Consider the following 15,725-nt stretch of genomic DNA (forward strand, 5'->3'; position numbering starts at 1 on the left):
ACTGTACTACCATTATGTGCCAATCCACTTCTACACCTTACGTTCCCTATAGCTTTCGAAAGAGCGTACACTTTACAGACGGCGACGATGATCACCTAACACCTGTTAGTCCGCTCTTCACATAAATAAACTTAACCTTGCCTTTATCTTAAATATGAAAAATATATTTGGGCAACAATGAGCATCACGAATAAGGATAAAATTGTTAATTTGAAAAGATTCGTAAATTACATCCCATTGCGTTATTTATTTGAGTTTAAAAATGTTCATATCATGGAAATAAAACGTTTGTAACGCACAGCAACCCGTGGACGAAGGATGTAGAGAGCCTGGTGGCCAACAACACAGTGGTGGCGATCACCGCCGAGCCGCCCACCGAGACCGGGTTCGATGACGAGGCGTACAAGAACGCGGTGAATCACACGGCCGTGTCGTCGCGATCTGGTAACTTGATACATTCAAAGTTTACGTTCTTTTTTCATGTTCTAGAGGAATTTATAGAAAGTTTTTTAACCCATTGAGCCCCGAACGGCCCGATCGGTCCACGACACAATAGATTTTCTATTGTGTCTGTGATTCCGGGGCCTGAGTTATTACTACTTAATTAATAAAGTTGATGTTGTTGTAAATAAAACAACGGTTTTATAAGTTGAACAGAAACTTTGTTTTATTAAATCAAAAAAAAAAAGTACAGTTACAGTCTCAACGGACGACGCGAAAAAGAACAAGGAAGTGAACCACAGATTATAGCAATAAAATACATTGACAATGTAATGTAAGAAGGCGGCAATTTCAAATTTTGACAGTTGATATTACACGGGATAACTTTAGAATATGAAATTGCGGCAAATGTCTCCTAAATTAATTTAAAAAAATACAAAGGTAATATTATTCTTTCTAAATATTTCAGATATGTTTTGTTACTAAACGTAATAGCCGTGACACTGCATCACTACAGCTAGCACTAACATGTGTATTATATATTACGTCCCAGAAGGTGAGGAGGGCTTGGCGGAGGCGGACGTGGAGATGCAGCGGCTGATCGACTCGCAGCTGGAGTCGCACAAGGTGGGCTCCACCATCGCCGAGGAGGCCCTGCGCCGGCCCGCCGACTTCTCGCCCGACCTGCCCGCCGACCTGCTGCAGGACGCGCTCTTTGGACACCAGGTGACAACGTACTCAGAGCATACATACACAGGCGTGTACACATGCACGTACACGCATGCACGCATGCACGTACATGCATGCGTGTGCGCTGCGGACGCTCATAGTAAAAAATATATTTTCACCAAATTATTTCATACAGCTTCTTATACCTTTATATCTCTTTTTTAAACCACTTTAAGCGTAAAAAACCTAATAATTTTCTCGCACATCCATTCCATATGTATATTTTATCTTGAAATATTTTTCGAATGCGTCACAGATCTCTACTTCAATAACAAAAAATGCATGGTGCATGAGTGTCACATTTAAACAAACTTTAAAAAAATATGTTTAATATTATTTTTCAAAAAATTCGGATTTAAAATGCTGCTTTCTGTCTTTGCCTTTTATTGTTTTGCAACTTTTTTATTTATACCTAAGAAACGCCATAAACGTGGTAGTCCTTCCGGAATCTCTCCGTCTCAAAAGGGGTAGTTGTGAATACATGAGCTGCTTGAAAGAACGTGCCCTTGCTTGTCAACAGTTCCCGTGGTAGGCAGCTGCCTAACCACAGACTATACCATGTGTAGAGCACACCCGACACCACAGACTGACGGCCTCCCGACACCCGACACCCGTCCGCTCCACAGAAGTCTACCATCACCCCCATGTCTCATTCCATTTCAATAAACACACTTCGAGCAGTTCATGTATTTTTCTTTTAAACCTCGCATAACTTGGCTTTTGGTGTTATGAGTTTGGTTCATGCATTTCCGGGTAAGATATTTTATAATTTACTTGCTTGGTTTGTCTGTATTGTATTGTATATGTATATGTATGCACGAATTGGTGACAATATAGTTTGCTTTTATTGTTTTATTTAGTGTGTTTAGTAAAATTTCAAAAAGAACTGAAGTTGCTTTGTAAGCCTGTTTATGTTTGTAAGATATGCAATTGTCTTTTTTTATATTAATACAAGAAAATACTGTTGCTAAGATTAATAATTTTGTGCCGTAGAAAACAAATGTCGCCCATAGCTTACCTTTTGGAGTATCGGTCAATTAGGGAAAGCTGGCATGTTCACAGTACTCACACTTATGCAATTTCACTTACAGTATGTTCAAAAATAAATGCGACTCTAGTTTCATTTTAGACTTGAATTGTAAAATGGGTGCGTTGTATATGCAAATATAATTACTTATGAAAGCTCTCATAATTTACCTGTAAAATTATAATTTAAAAGTAAATCAATTGATGAAGTTAATTATTTATTCTAATAATAATCAATTGGATAAAAGTATTAATAATCATTCAATTATCAAATAATAATTAAATTCCTGACTTTGGTCGAGTAAAGATATCTAAGAAATATTATATTTGTAGTAAGTACGTAATACCTACCAATACGCGCTAACAAATACATATGTGTTACATGTTTATTGTATAATTTTCACACTATTGGTTTTAAACTTAAACTCAAAGATTTATACAATTAGACTTCTTCTAGAAGCACTTTTGAATCGTCATAACAGTTTAACAGTTTTAACATTTACCACCAATTCAGAAAGCAGTATCTATAGAGAAGAAGAAGAATCGATTTAATCATAATCGTAATCTTCTACTTCACTGTAACTTTCATCGCTCGAAGAACTCGATGTTTCGTTGTCGGAATTTCTTAATGTTATTATAAATGAGTCAGTGTAATTATCTACTTTTGGTTCTAATTGAATATATTTTTCCTCATGTTCTCGCGTCTTTCTCCAAACGTCACTAAACATACGTCTCTTTCGGTGCTCATACTCTTCAGGTATAGTCCCAAGCTCTTGGAAAACCTCTTTAGTGCATCCCATTCCCAAAAAAGGCGATCGCTCAGACCCGTCCAATTATAGACCTATTGCTATCACCTCTCTGCTCTCAAAGGTAATGGAATCCATTATCAATCGCCAGCTTCTAGAGTTTCTTGAGGAGCGCCAGCTGATTAGCGATTGCCAATACGGTTTCCGTAAGGGTCGCTCAGCTGGCGATCTTTTGGCGCTCTTGACTCACAAATGGGCGACTGCTATTGAGAGCAAGGGTGAAGCTTTAGCAGTTAGTCTGGACATAGCGAAAGCCTTTGACCGGGTCTGGCACAAGGCACTCCTTTCCAAGCTACCATCATACGGGATTCCCGAGAAATTGTGTCAGTGGGTCACCAGTTTCCTCACAGAGCGGAGTATCAAAGTCGTTGTCGACGGTTCGTGCTCCGAAACTAAGCCTGTGAATGCTGGGGTCCCACAAGGCTGCGTTCTTTCTCCAACTTTGTTTCTTCTGCATATCAATGACATGCTACTGCCTAGTGGCATTCATTGTTATGCAGACGACAGCACTGTTGACGCACATTATACCGGCCGATGCAATATTTCTCGGGATACCGTTACTGAGCACCGGAACGAGCTTGTGTCTCAAATCGAGAACTCTCTTGTGGAGATCTCCAATTGGGGAAAACATAACCTTGTTGAGTTCAACCCAAAAAAGACACAAGTTTGCGCGTTTACCACCAAAAAAACTCCCTTCGTCGTGTCTCCAGTTTTTCAGGGCATTCCCACCAGAGTCTCAGCCAGCATTAGTATACTTGGAGTCGAAATATCGAATGATGTCCAGTTTCGTTGTCATCTGGAAGGAAAGGCTAAGCTAGCCTCCCAAAAACTTGGTGTGCTCTGTAGAGCGGGACAGTATTTCACACCCGGCCAACGCCTACAACTTTACAAGGCTCAAGTCAGGCCGCACATGGAATACTGTTCCCATCTCTGGGCCGGGGCACCCAAGTATCAGCTCCTTCCTTTTGACCGAATCCAGCGACGAGCTGCTCGATTAGTGGACGACCCTCGTATTACTGATCGGCTGGACTCTTTGGCTCTCCGTAGAGATGTTGCTTCTCTCTGCGTATTTTACCGCATCTACCACGGCGAATGCTCTGACGAACTGTTCGGAACAATACCGGCTGCTGAATTTCACCATCGAACTGCTCGCCACAAGTTGAAATATCACCCACAACATCTGGATACTTGGCGCTCATCCACCGTGCGATTTAGGAGGAACTTTCTGCCACGCACCACTCCTTTGTGGAACGACCTTCCGAGCTCAGCATTTCCGGACAGATACGACTTAGGGTACTTCAAAAAGAGAGCGTACTCTTCCCTAAAAGGCCGGCAACACACCTGCAACCGTACAGGTCTTGTGGGTGATTATGGGCGGCGCCAATCATCGTATTAATCCGATGACGCGCCAGCTCGTTTGCCCGCTAATATATATAAAAAAAAAAAAAAAAAAAAAACATATCCAGACTAATAGCATTTGCTTCCTTTCTAAATAATTCTTACACAGTTTTCAAGTTAAAGTTCACATTTTGTGATGCTACTTTCTATTGGGTTGAGATCTTTGAGGATTGCATCAAGTAGGTAAAAATTGTGTATAGTTTGGCTTATTTTTTTAATAATGTGATAACTCTGATTATTAATTAGTTATTTGATTTTTGAAAAAAAAATGCCGATTTTAGTCAAAATTTATATTTTTCTAACAAGATCCTTATCATCCAAATTTCCACCTTGGTGAGAAAAATTGACATTTCTAATGAAAATGAACAAAAAATTAAATGATTTTATTAAATACTGTAAAATAGTCTATAATTCTTCCATTTACTGTATCACAAAATTCTTCATAGATTTTTAGATATTCGTACTACACCAATTACATCACCCTGTATTTATAAACAATTGCAAAATATGACACATACATAGGCCGGGAGATACTGACACAAAATTTCGGGTCATTTGTAACAGAATGGCGGTTCTACAGAGGTCTTATTACGCAATGACTAAAAGAAAAATGATGGTCAGAACTCAGAACGCTGGTACTGGCGGACTAGTCGCGTGGGCGTTAGTCGAACTCGTCGGATAAATAGCGAAAGTCAAACGATTTACAAATCGTTTGACTTTTCCGCGTTATGGCGACCATTTGGAATCGTCCGAAAAGTATGGCATGGCAATTTTAGTAAATGGCTGCACGACGATGGTTACCTCTGCAAAAGTGAGCTCGGTACAAATGGTTGAATTGTTTTTTTTTTAATCAACGCATTCACGTCGGTATGGCGGACTGTAAGTCACATCGTAACTGTATGGCATGACACTACCGCCTACATCTTTTTTAAGGGCTATCGGTAAATTCTAAAATTTTTGTGTTACAAATCGTTGGACTTTCGCTATTTATCCGACGAGTGTGACTAACGCCCACGCGACTAGTCCGCCGGTGCCAGCGTTCTGACCATCATTTTTCTTTTTGTCATTGCGTACTAAGACCCCTCTAGACCGCCATCCTGTTACAAATGGCCCGAAATTTTGTGTCAGTATCTCCCGGCCTAACATGTGCATTGTGTAAATGTGTTGACGTTCCAGCTCTTCTTAATATACCTATAATATCATTCACGGTGATGAAGATGTAGTACTTGTTATATTAGACTAGCCGCTCTGCGCGGTTTCACCCCCGTGGCTCCTCTCCTGTTGGTCGTAGCGTGATGGTATATAGCCTATAGCCTTCCTCGATAAATGAGCTATCTAACACTGAAAGAATTGTTCAAATCGGACCAGTAGTTCCCGAGATTAGCGCGTTCAAACAAACAAACAAACAAACAAACTAACAAACTCTTCAGCTTTATAATATTAGTATAGATTACTCAGGAGAAACTCATTAATTTCATTTTGTCGCAATACAGGTAAATGCACTATGGAGTAACAACTACAATATAAAAAGTACTTTCTATTCGCTAAAAATATTGAATTCTGTCAATTGTCATATTATTATATGACAGCGGGCGGCAGATTTTATTGGTCTTACCACAAAACAATTTAAACACAGTCTAACTTTAAACCAGGGATCTGTCACTTTAATAGTAATGGTGAGACAGTATAAGTCTGTATTTATAACACATATTGTTTAAACTTGTCTGTCGCTCGTTGTGGTCACTGTGAGTGTAACGGTGCGTGTGTGTGTGTTTGCAGTCGAGCCTGGTGGACTCGGTGCTGGGCGCGGAGCTGGGCGCGTACGGCGCGGCGCACGTGCGCAACAACGTGCCGCTGAGCGCGGCGGGCGCGGCGGGCTCGCCCCCCCCGCAGCCCGCCGGCGGGCCGCTGCCGGGCGCGGGGCCCGCCGGCACGCCGCCGCCCGCCAGCCCGCCGCTGCCCATCGACGGCAACGGCGAGGCGGCCATGGCGGTCATCATGAGCCTGCTGGAGGCGGACGCGGGGCTCGGCGGGCCCGTCAACTTCTCCGGCCTGCCCTGGCCGCTGCCCTGAGCTGCCTCGAGCCGACGACCTTTGTTAGCTCGATTTCGACTTTGTATTTATGTAAAAAGAAGTCACAGTCCTTCTGTGGTGTACTGTATATATTGAAAATTACTTTGTTCAAAAATCAGTCTCAAGGACGTCCTGCGTATTGCATTTTAAGTCATCGTTGAGAAAGTTAAACTCCACTTTGTACAAATTTTAGATTGTAGCGTTAGGAGTGTGCTGTATCGTGTATATACTGCCGTTGAAAGCTTTATACCTTCTAGCGGATATGATTATTTCTTGTGTACAGTTTACCTTAATTTAAATTCATGCGTCGATTGAAAAAAATTCTTCTCACTGGCAATCATACAGCACTATTCCTAACTTAGTTACCATTCTCTTCAGTGTGACTTCCAAGATACAATTATAAAGTAATTCAGGTATAAATAATCAATTTGTAAGTAATTGTAAACTAATTTAAATTTGTTTTATTTTCTAATAACTTACGTACAGCCTACCATTCAGAATGAAGTCCTTTTCTTATTTTTAGTATAAATCAGGAATTTCCGTTTTTTTTTTTGTTTACTTTAATTTAATGACTATGTATATTATGACCTTATTTTTATATGAGGCAACATTCGCTCAAAGAGTCTAACTCGATAGAGAGCATTGCGCACAGTTCGTCATGTAGACAATAATGCCCATAATAAATCTTCTGTGGGTGGTTAGAGATTTTCCAAATTGGGTTATAAGAGGCCCACCTTAAATTCAATCACAGTAAAACCGGTACCAAAAAGATATGAGTTAAATTTAGTACAAAAATTTTAGGGAGTTTACGAACGAGGTCTATGTGGAGTTAGCTCGCGCCAATAAAGAAACGAACGTGAGCGAGCGAGATAGAACGTAATGAACACCAATGAGTAAGCGAGACGACAGTCGACACGCGCACGCTCTTTGATTCGCTACTTTATTGGCGCGGGTCGTAGTTTCTACTCGTTAGGATACGACTGAGCTGTGATTTTATTTATATTGCGTTTTAGTTACAATAACGTAACCTGTATTATAGTTTAAATATCTATTATTTTTATACAAATCTAAGCCATGCTGTTTTGCGTAAAGCCAGCCTTTCACCGAACAGTTTCAAAGTACATACATTAATTTTAAACATCAAAATATGATTTTGCCCCTCAGAAGTCTGCTTTCGTCCAAGTCTAATTTTTTTTAGGAAATGAATTTTCAGCGCTTGGATTGTGAATAATGTCGTCTTCACACGCGCACAGTCTACAGTTACCGCGTCCTTTTGCCGTGCGTGTGTGTGTGTAGGCCCTAATACTACGTAACCCTTCGGCCATGTTTATTTACCAGAACTTTGTGTCGTGTTTAGTGCAATTCAATGGCCATATCTTAAGTTATTAATAATATTATTGTTAGTTAATTTTAAATTGTCTATGTGGGAATGCAGGGGACGTCCGCAAATAATTTGAGTTCACGATCGTTTTGTTAAACTTTCCTAAATTATCTTATTGGAGTGTCGGATCCATGAAACATCACTAATTGGGTAGAAAACACTGAAACACTTTTAATTGTGTTTATCTCTATTTAAATTGTTTATATGAAAATAAGTCTATTCGAGGCCAGCACGTTATCGCTGTGGAGATGTGGGCCAAGTTCCCCGCGGTATTATCAGCTGATGATTGTTTTTAAACATTTGAACTTTGCTACCATAACGTATGACTTGTGGACGTCCCGCTGCTGCGTACTGTAACTTAAAAGTTAATCTCTAGTTATAACACAGTATTTTTAATTGATTTCAAAATTTTGAAATATCATAATATGGAATATTTTGATATTAAATGTTGAATCTTAAGGTGCAATTTGTCGTGTTGTAAAATCATTTGTTGGCGGACAGTTCCGTCGTTGTGTACATATTTATTATATTTTGTAGTCGCAGCCTGTGTCCTCGGGCCGATGTCACACTGGAGCTATTATTTTTAAGAAAAATTTGTAGCATTAAGTAGATATTTTTTGTCTTAAGTCTAGGTTAAAATCGTAGTTTGAATATAAAAATTAAATGTATATAACTAGTAATGTATCACAATTTAGTAATAAAAATATGATATTTTTCGGCAAAAGGTTTTAAATGATAGTTCCAGTGCTACTGGAATGCTGTATTGTTGTTTAATTGAATAAAATATGTTTCCCGGAACATTTGTTTTATTTGCCTTTCTTGCGAATTATTTTTAACTTGCCCTTGCGACTGTTTCTGAAATATGAACAATTTACATTATATTACGTAGTTCAATTAAGGCAAACTGCAATAAGTTTAAGATAAATTCAGACAATAATCCAGTGCTGATTTCTAATTATTATTATCAGCAGCAGTGCGAGTTCTTTCTTTTATTCTGCAACGCAATAACTTTTGTCTACATAACATGCGATATGCCTAGGTTGTAGACTTGTAAGTGCATTGCAAATTTTTTATATAATCGACATTGGTTATTTTTATTTCATTTTTTAAGGTAATTATCCAAATCCAAATGGAGACTATCTAACAAATCAAATATCATTAAAATCTGTTTAGCCGTTCTTGAGAAGTAACTATTAAGAAGAAAATACTCCTCACAATGTGCTCAAGGCAGAAGATAGTAGGTATCCTAGCTGTCAATTCAATCGAGTTCGATTTTTTTCACAAGCAAATTACATTTAGATTTTATAAAATATGCTTATTTTTAATAGTTTTTATAAGAAATAACCTTGACTATATTTTACCTGTTTCCATAACAGATGAACAAATGTCGACCTTACCTATACCACATCTACTAAGTACTACTAACAACATATTTTAATAAAAAATTATTCTTAAATTGATTATGGAGCATGTCTTTCCTTTTTTGCTTATTTTCAGGATAGTTCAGAGAAATGAAAATCAATGTATTTTATACTAGCTTTCGGTGTGCTCCTTCGCCCGCATATGAACTGAACACCCGTTCTCATTCCCGTGGGATATTGGGGATAAAACTATCTATATTCTATGTCCTTTCTCGTGTCTCAAAGTATCTCTGTGCCAAATGTCTTCTAAATTTGTTCTGTGGTGACTGCGTAAATAAGACACAGAGTTACTTTTACATTTATAATATTAGTTGGGAATTTCAGAAATAAATAATTCACTACAAAACCGTTTAGTCTTGTAATTTCTTCTAGTAGTTCTAGCGATAAGAAAATGGTCTAAGGGAAATATCGTAAGAAAATAGCTCAGGAGAGTGAACACTTGAACAGGTACAGTCTAGGGAAGCGCGCTCCATCTTAGGCCACACCTCAGCTTACCATTAGGCGAGATCGTGGCCAAGCACTCCCCTATTGCAGCATATAAAGAAAAGGTTTTCTGCTTTTGTAAACATTGAATATTCACTAGTCGGTCGTCATATCTGTCAAGTTACACAATTTAGGATTTATGCATAATTATTATGATCCAAAAACTATCAAGTACGGTAATGTTTAGGAGAAAAACTATGCACACCAAAGATTTGAATACAGAAATTTTTGTCTCAATTTTCAGTCCTATACGAATTGTTGCACTTTGTTATTAGTTAGTTCTTTAAAGAAACGAATCTTCAATGGCGGCGCTTATCATTCCCTCTCGCTCACACACGGCCGTACGGTATGCAAAAAAAAATGGAAAAATAAAATCACTAAAATGTATTTGATTTTCCCTATAATAGTTTTTATCATAAATTTACAATGACAATTATGCATTTGCGAAAGTAAATAATGTTTTATTGGAATTTGACAAAATATGTTCTTTGGGAAAAGTTGTTCAGTTTTATGGGCTTATTACAAGTATTATGGGGATTTTATTACATTCTGTATACGTAAATATGGATAATTCATATAAATACACAAATACAATAACAAAAAAGTTTGTCAACAAACAATTTGAAATAATTAATAAAATAATTATCAATTTACGTTATTTTTATTTTCTTTTTTGATGATCCTACCATCTGTCAAAGTCAGCTTTGGCCGCCATTGAAGATTCGTTTCTTTATTGAACTGACTAATACGTCTATTTTTGTGAACAACGAGCAGTCTCTTACTTTAAGCTATACTCTGTCCATTATATTATTTGCTTTTTGACAGCTTCACGCCTATGTAGAATTGTATTGTCTATGTTAAAATGTCATACAAATAATTATCGTACTTCATGGACAGGTCCCGCCCACTTAGTGATGTCTACACAGAATTATTCAATGATGGGTCGATAGATTATAATAATCGATAGAAATACTCTGTAAAATATATCCGATACAGAAAAACTCATCTATTATGTTTTATAATTTAACCGTAAAGACAACCAAATTGTAAGATAGAAACCAATAAATAATAAAATATTAGTTTAGTTTAGTTTTAACATACAATGCATAGATATGTGGTCATATTATAACATATCTTATTAGTACGTTTACGTTGTAATTATTATTTACGTACCTGATTCGATTTATGATAATATTTTGAAATTATAATTGAAATGGTCTCACAATCGATAATCTTTTGAACATCACTTCTGGTATCACCCGTCGAGCTGTCAAAAAGCAATTCTTATAGTGGACAGACTATAAGCGTCATTCCAAACATCAATGACGAGGAAAAACGAAAATAAAACAAACAAAAAATAAAATGACTACAAACTAGTAAAATACTTTATTTCAACAATAAAACGAACTCAAAATGTAATATTGCGGGTAGTATTGTTCTTAAGCATCTAAGAGGGCGTGTGTGCGGGCGTGTGCGGTGTGACTTCACTCCATGGCGTCCCCGTATTTGTTGGTCGGCGCGGCGGGAGGGGGGGGAGCGCGCGTCACCACCGGCGCCGTGCTCGGCTCTAGCCTGCGATTTATGTATTATGTTATTATATCGAAAACTCATAGCTATATATAAGCTAGCTTATTATAATAAATTTCACTTAGGAGCTGGATAAGGAGTTATCCATTAGGAAAAGAAAAATCATATAGAAATGGAACATCAAATAATTTATGGTCATTGGTCAGTACTAGTTTCATTAACTCCATATATCGCTTATATGCCTTACTCTTTATTACTAGTGGAATAAAAAAAGAGATGATATCCCATTTTTATGTACCCAATAATTATGTAGCATACAAAATTTCATGGGAATTGATCATGCCATTACGGAAGAGTTAAACTTCAAACACCACGACACGAGATTTTAATATATTAGGTTTATGAATCAAACGACAGGATAATAAAGAATTATAAATAAAAAGACGTGAGGCACTCGCGGACTGCTGCGGTAAAGCTATTGCATGTTGTGCCTTCAAGCCACACCTCTGTGCCCGTCGGAGTGGGGAGCGTGAGGTTTTTTCGTTGCGGAATTTCTGGATTCGGTCCCCGCGCTCAAGGCCCGCGATAGAAGCTATGCAATAGCTTAAAATTATGAGAGAACTTATTAATAGCTTCATATTATAACAACTATAACAGTCGGTGACTCACTTGTAGGGCTCCTGGCGCGCGTCGCTGTACTGCCCGCGGTTGCGGCGCCGCAGCTCGTCGTACGACAGCGCCGAGCGCGGCGCCTCCTGCGGCTCCGTCTGCGCCACACCTGACACACCACGTCTTATTGTTATAGCCCTTTATTGCTGATAATAACTTTATTTTTATTTATTTACTGTAACTTAGGTTTCTATACGATTGTTGGGAGTCCTTGACACAAAACTCTTCTTCTAGACAGGACAATATGTTATCATAACACAAATTGCAACAAGGTACAGCCTTACTATTTACTAACAGCTTCTTTTAAACAATACTAGAATAAATATCTGAACACCACTTAGTACAGTACAATATCTGTATCAAATATAAAATGTATTTTGGTCATGACCACAATTGAACACACTATAACTACATTTAAATGTAAATAGCGACAAAAATCCTGAGCACCTGTACCTCAAATAACAAAACAAAGACAATGCTACAAAAACTGGGTAGAAACAAGAAAGAAATAAATAGTATAAATAAATAAACTGGATAGAATGTTTGTAATCTTATTTTTAAATAAGTTTATTATTACTTAATAACCTGTGTTAAAAGATATGTTCAGTAATCAGTTACAGTCATCCTTGTGCAGTATTGATAAAACATTTGAAACCTAATCCATACATTATCTGCACTTTAATGTACCAACAACATAGCAAAAGCATAGCCTATACACAATATATTATGTAAGAATATGAACAAAACATACTGAGATCAGAGTTGGGCATAAAGACATCTTCGGTGAAGAGTGGGCGGTCGGTGTCGAGGTCCAGGGAGCTGCCGGGACCTGCGTCCGAGTAGATGTCCCCCGGCGACGCGCCGAACATCGTCGGCGGCGCCTGCGGCCGCGACAAGCCGCTACACAAATACATTTCTATTTTGTTATTATGTTCATTTTCAGACTAAAAAGTATCAATCTGGTAGGGTAAGCTCATAATTTTGCATTGCGTTTTTAAAGAAAATTAAGGGAACACAGGAATTCGCTATATGTAAACACAATTGTTAGTTTCATTTGCTGCATCACATTTTTAATGTACACTAAAGCATTTAGCTAGCAGTTTAGAGATGCAAAACATATCGCAGAATTTATTTAAATACAGTAAAACAGCAAAAAGCTTTATTTATGTTTAAACTTTAAAGATACATTGCATTTCTCTTACTCAAATTTGCCTTCTTTTCTTTCACGGAGGAGTTGACCGATGTAACTGCCTGGAAGAGCCATGAGTTTCTCAGCGCATGCTTGCTGATATGACAACTTGCCCAAAAAGTAGCCCATAATCACTGCCAGAGTCACTTTCGGGAATGCACCAAACCGCGGGTTCGGCTTTAAGTGACCTATAAGCCAAAATACTTTTAAAACGACACCTAATCTAAAGTATTATTGTATTGGTCAGTATCTCATAAGAGTGGCTATCAGAAAAAAAAAAACGGTTCCTTATAGGAACATTTTGGAGAGTACTCACCATTTTGAACGCCGAAGAAAGCACCCAAACCGAGTAAAGTACCTAATGGCAGTGACCGTTGAAAGAAACTTTCGTTGTTGCACTCCTTCAGGACTCGCAATTCATCAGGCGAAAATTTATACGGCGCCTAAAAATCTACATGATTATACCATCGCTAGCAAATTTCATTATGTATTACATCTATGGAACATAACCTTACCGCGGCTGAAGACCCGGCCGGCGCTGGTGGCGCCTGGCCACCGCCATCGTAGCCATATAAACGTGGCTCATTCATTAGAATAGACTTACGAACAGTCAAATATAAAGAATGGGTAGTATGTACCAAATTTCCATTAAATCTAAACCTCGACAGTTAAAATGATGTCGACTTTGATTGAATAATTTTAGTTTTGACTTTTGATTCCTGACACTGGACACAGTGACACTTGACAGTGACAGTTTTGCTCGTTGTTTTGTGTCAAACTTTATTTACTACAGATTATACGAATACTATAATTTTCATTCAATTTCATATAGGTAACTACAAGGAATTTAAAATTTAAATAAATTGCAAAAGCTATATAATATGAAAAGTATTCATAACCCAGAATATACTAAAAAAAGAATTCAATATGTTAAATAGATCAAAATTATTTAGATCGAATTGTATCTCATCATCGCTTTTTTTTAGGATCTGGGGGAGGATTATTTTCCAAATAATATTTTCGCATAACGTTTCCGAGATGACTATTCGCAGGCAACTTTCTCAGTTTGACTTCACAGTCCGGAATGTAAGAAAGGCGACCATAACAGTGACCCACGAGTGCAGCAACGACAACCTTAGGCACTGCGCCAAAGTGTGGATTGCGGCTCATGAACCCTAAAAGAAAACATTCACAGAAGTAAGGTATTGGAAGGAACGTCAACGAAAAAAAAAAAATATAAAAATTCAATGATTTCATGTGAAATATTTACATATCTTACTTCTATGAAGTTTTCGTGGCGTCCCTACCAATTAAAAAATATATTATGGTGATGAAAAATTTACCATATTTGATAGCAGCGTACGTGAGAGTAGCAAAGAGCGTGCTAAACGGCAAGCAGCGTTGATAAAAGCTCTCTTTGTCACATTCTTCCAGCGCTTTTATCTCGTCTTGTGAAAACTCATAGTACCGCTGAAATATTTATTTATGTTTTATTAAAATTAAGTTTGCTGAAGCTAAAAACCTATAAAAAAAATATTCGTAGGTATACGCATATTTACCAATGGATGTGTCACATTGCGCACAGGAGGACAAGTATTCTTTTTTCGAGACTCCGCATAGCAGCTACAGTCCTCCTCCTTTTTTTCATTTTTATTGGCCCCACTCATAACGAAGCTTATGTGCTATTTCATCTTAATTTGGTAATTGTGTACATAGAAATATTTACATTATTAAAACATTTTGTTAGAAGGCTTTAGTGACATTCAAAATCCATAGATTATCCAAATAGGTAATGTTAAAATTAAAAAAATAGTTTTCAGGCTGAATATAAAACAACTTTCAATAAAATTTTATACACAGATATGTAATAATTTTGCTATAAAACGGGATTGTATAATGTATAGCTAAGGTATAGATGCTATACCTATGCTATGTTTTTTTTTTACAGTACAATAGGGGAGCGCTTGGCCACGATCTCGCCTGATGGTAAGCTGAGATGTGGCCTAAGATGGAGCGCGCTGCCCTAGAATGTACCTGTTAACTCTCCTCTTGAAGACCTCCATATTGTACTCATCGGGGAACACAGATGCAGGAAGCATGTTCCAGTTCCTAGCGGTTCGAACTTCGAATAAAGAATGACGATCCGAACCGCTTTGTCCGGGTACATGGAACGTCAACCATGTGGCGATGCCTAGAATCTGTGCGCCTCGACGAACGATGGAAAAAAGGGGATGGCGGAATTAGTTATATCTTATTCAATTCTTCCGTGCTTGTTTGTCACTTAACTCCTCCTAAACAGCTAAATTGCTTTTTTTGGTTTCTTGCCCTAGTTCTAGCTCTATATTCGTTTGATCTAAATGCGGGTATGGTTTGTAATAATATGTAACCGACTCTTTAGATTTAGGTAATTGAACATCAAGTATATTTATTTTGTAACTATACTATTTTGTTTTGTTAATCTTTTTAGAGATTTTCTCTTAATCGTAGATCTAAAAAAATCTTGAAAAGATTTTTTTAGATCTACGATTAGAACTCGAGCAAAAGCCCAAAAGCTAGTATAGAATAAATACTCTAGATTTAAT

The 15,725-nt window shown here is 37.7% G+C and overlaps 3 protein-coding genes across 10 annotated transcripts in view; 1 reads left to right on the plus strand and 2 right to left on the minus strand.

Moving 5' to 3' along the window:
• The window catches only part of cyc (basic helix-loop-helix ARNT-like protein cyc), a 78,478-nt gene extending 70,986 nt beyond the window's left edge, over positions 1-7,492 (plus strand). For 7 of the 8 annotated variants that reach the window (XM_089695277.1, XM_089695291.1, XM_089695283.1 and 4 more), the window contains 3 exons: positions 302-444; positions 995-1,167; positions 6,180-7,492. In XM_089695277.1, the coding sequence (XP_089551403.1) occupies positions 302-444; positions 995-1,167; positions 6,180-6,473 (610 nt within the window). In that variant the 3' untranslated portion in view covers positions 6,474-7,492. The remainder of the gene's footprint in view (positions 1-301; positions 445-994; positions 1,168-6,179) is intronic. The other variant, XM_089695261.1, reaches the window with a different exon arrangement.
• Positions 7,493-11,116: 3,624 nt separating this feature from the next.
• On the minus strand, positions 11,117-13,882 carry LOC149491562 (OCIA domain-containing protein 1-like). Its single transcript, XM_089695182.1, has 6 exons — positions 13,659-13,882; positions 13,460-13,586; positions 13,157-13,331; positions 12,706-12,854; positions 11,955-12,063; positions 11,117-11,330 (listed from the first exon to the last, which is right to left on the minus strand). Exons 1-6 carry the CDS (start codon positions 13,731-13,733, stop codon positions 11,243-11,245), a joined length of 723 nt encoding a protein of 240 aa, XP_089551308.1. The 5' UTR covers positions 13,734-13,882; the 3' UTR covers positions 11,117-11,242.
• Positions 13,883-14,112: 230 nt separating this feature from the next.
• On the minus strand, positions 14,113-14,810 carry LOC149491563 (OCIA domain-containing protein 1-like). The gene is made up of 3 exons (XM_089695193.1): positions 14,703-14,810; positions 14,487-14,613; positions 14,113-14,318 (listed from the first exon to the last, which is right to left on the minus strand). The coding sequence occupies exons 1-3, from the start codon at positions 14,808-14,810 to the stop codon at positions 14,113-14,115; spliced, it is 441 nt and encodes a 146-aa protein (XP_089551319.1).
• Between the last annotated feature and the right edge of the window lie 915 nt (positions 14,811-15,725).

The sequence above is a fragment of the Colias philodice genome, chromosome 1 (assembly GCF_061535455.1).
Source record: "Colias philodice isolate Cphi_HAF_F1 chromosome 1, ilColPhil1 Martin Lab GWU primary, whole genome shotgun sequence".
NCBI classification, from domain to species: domain Eukaryota; kingdom Metazoa; phylum Arthropoda; class Insecta; order Lepidoptera; family Pieridae; genus Colias; species Colias philodice.

Excerpts from the sequence above, each read along its gene's own strand:
- LOC149491562 (XM_089695182.1), bottom strand. The coding sequence starts at position 13,733 with ATGAATGAGCCACGTTTATATGGCTACGATGGCGGTGGCCAGGCGCCA. Across the intron at positions 12,064-12,705 it reads TATGCCCAACTCTGATCTCA|GTGTGGCGCAGACGGAGCCG; the intron begins GTATGTTTTGTT and ends GTGGTGTGTCAG. Across the intron at positions 11,331-11,954 it reads GCGCGCCAGGAGCCCTACAA|GCTAGAGCCGAGCACGGCGC; the intron begins GTGAGTCACCGA and ends CATAAATCGCAG.
- LOC149491563 (XM_089695193.1), bottom strand. The coding sequence starts at position 14,810 with ATGAGTGGGGCCAATAAAAATGAAAAAAAGGAGGAGGACTGTAGCTGC. Across the intron at positions 14,614-14,702 it reads GCAATGTGACACATCCATTG|CGGTACTATGAGTTTTCACA; the intron begins GTAAATATGCGT and ends TAAATATTTCAG. Across the intron at positions 14,319-14,486 it reads GTACGCTGCTATCAAATATG|GGTTCATGAGCCGCAATCCA; the intron begins GTAAATTTTTCA and ends GTTTTCTTTTAG.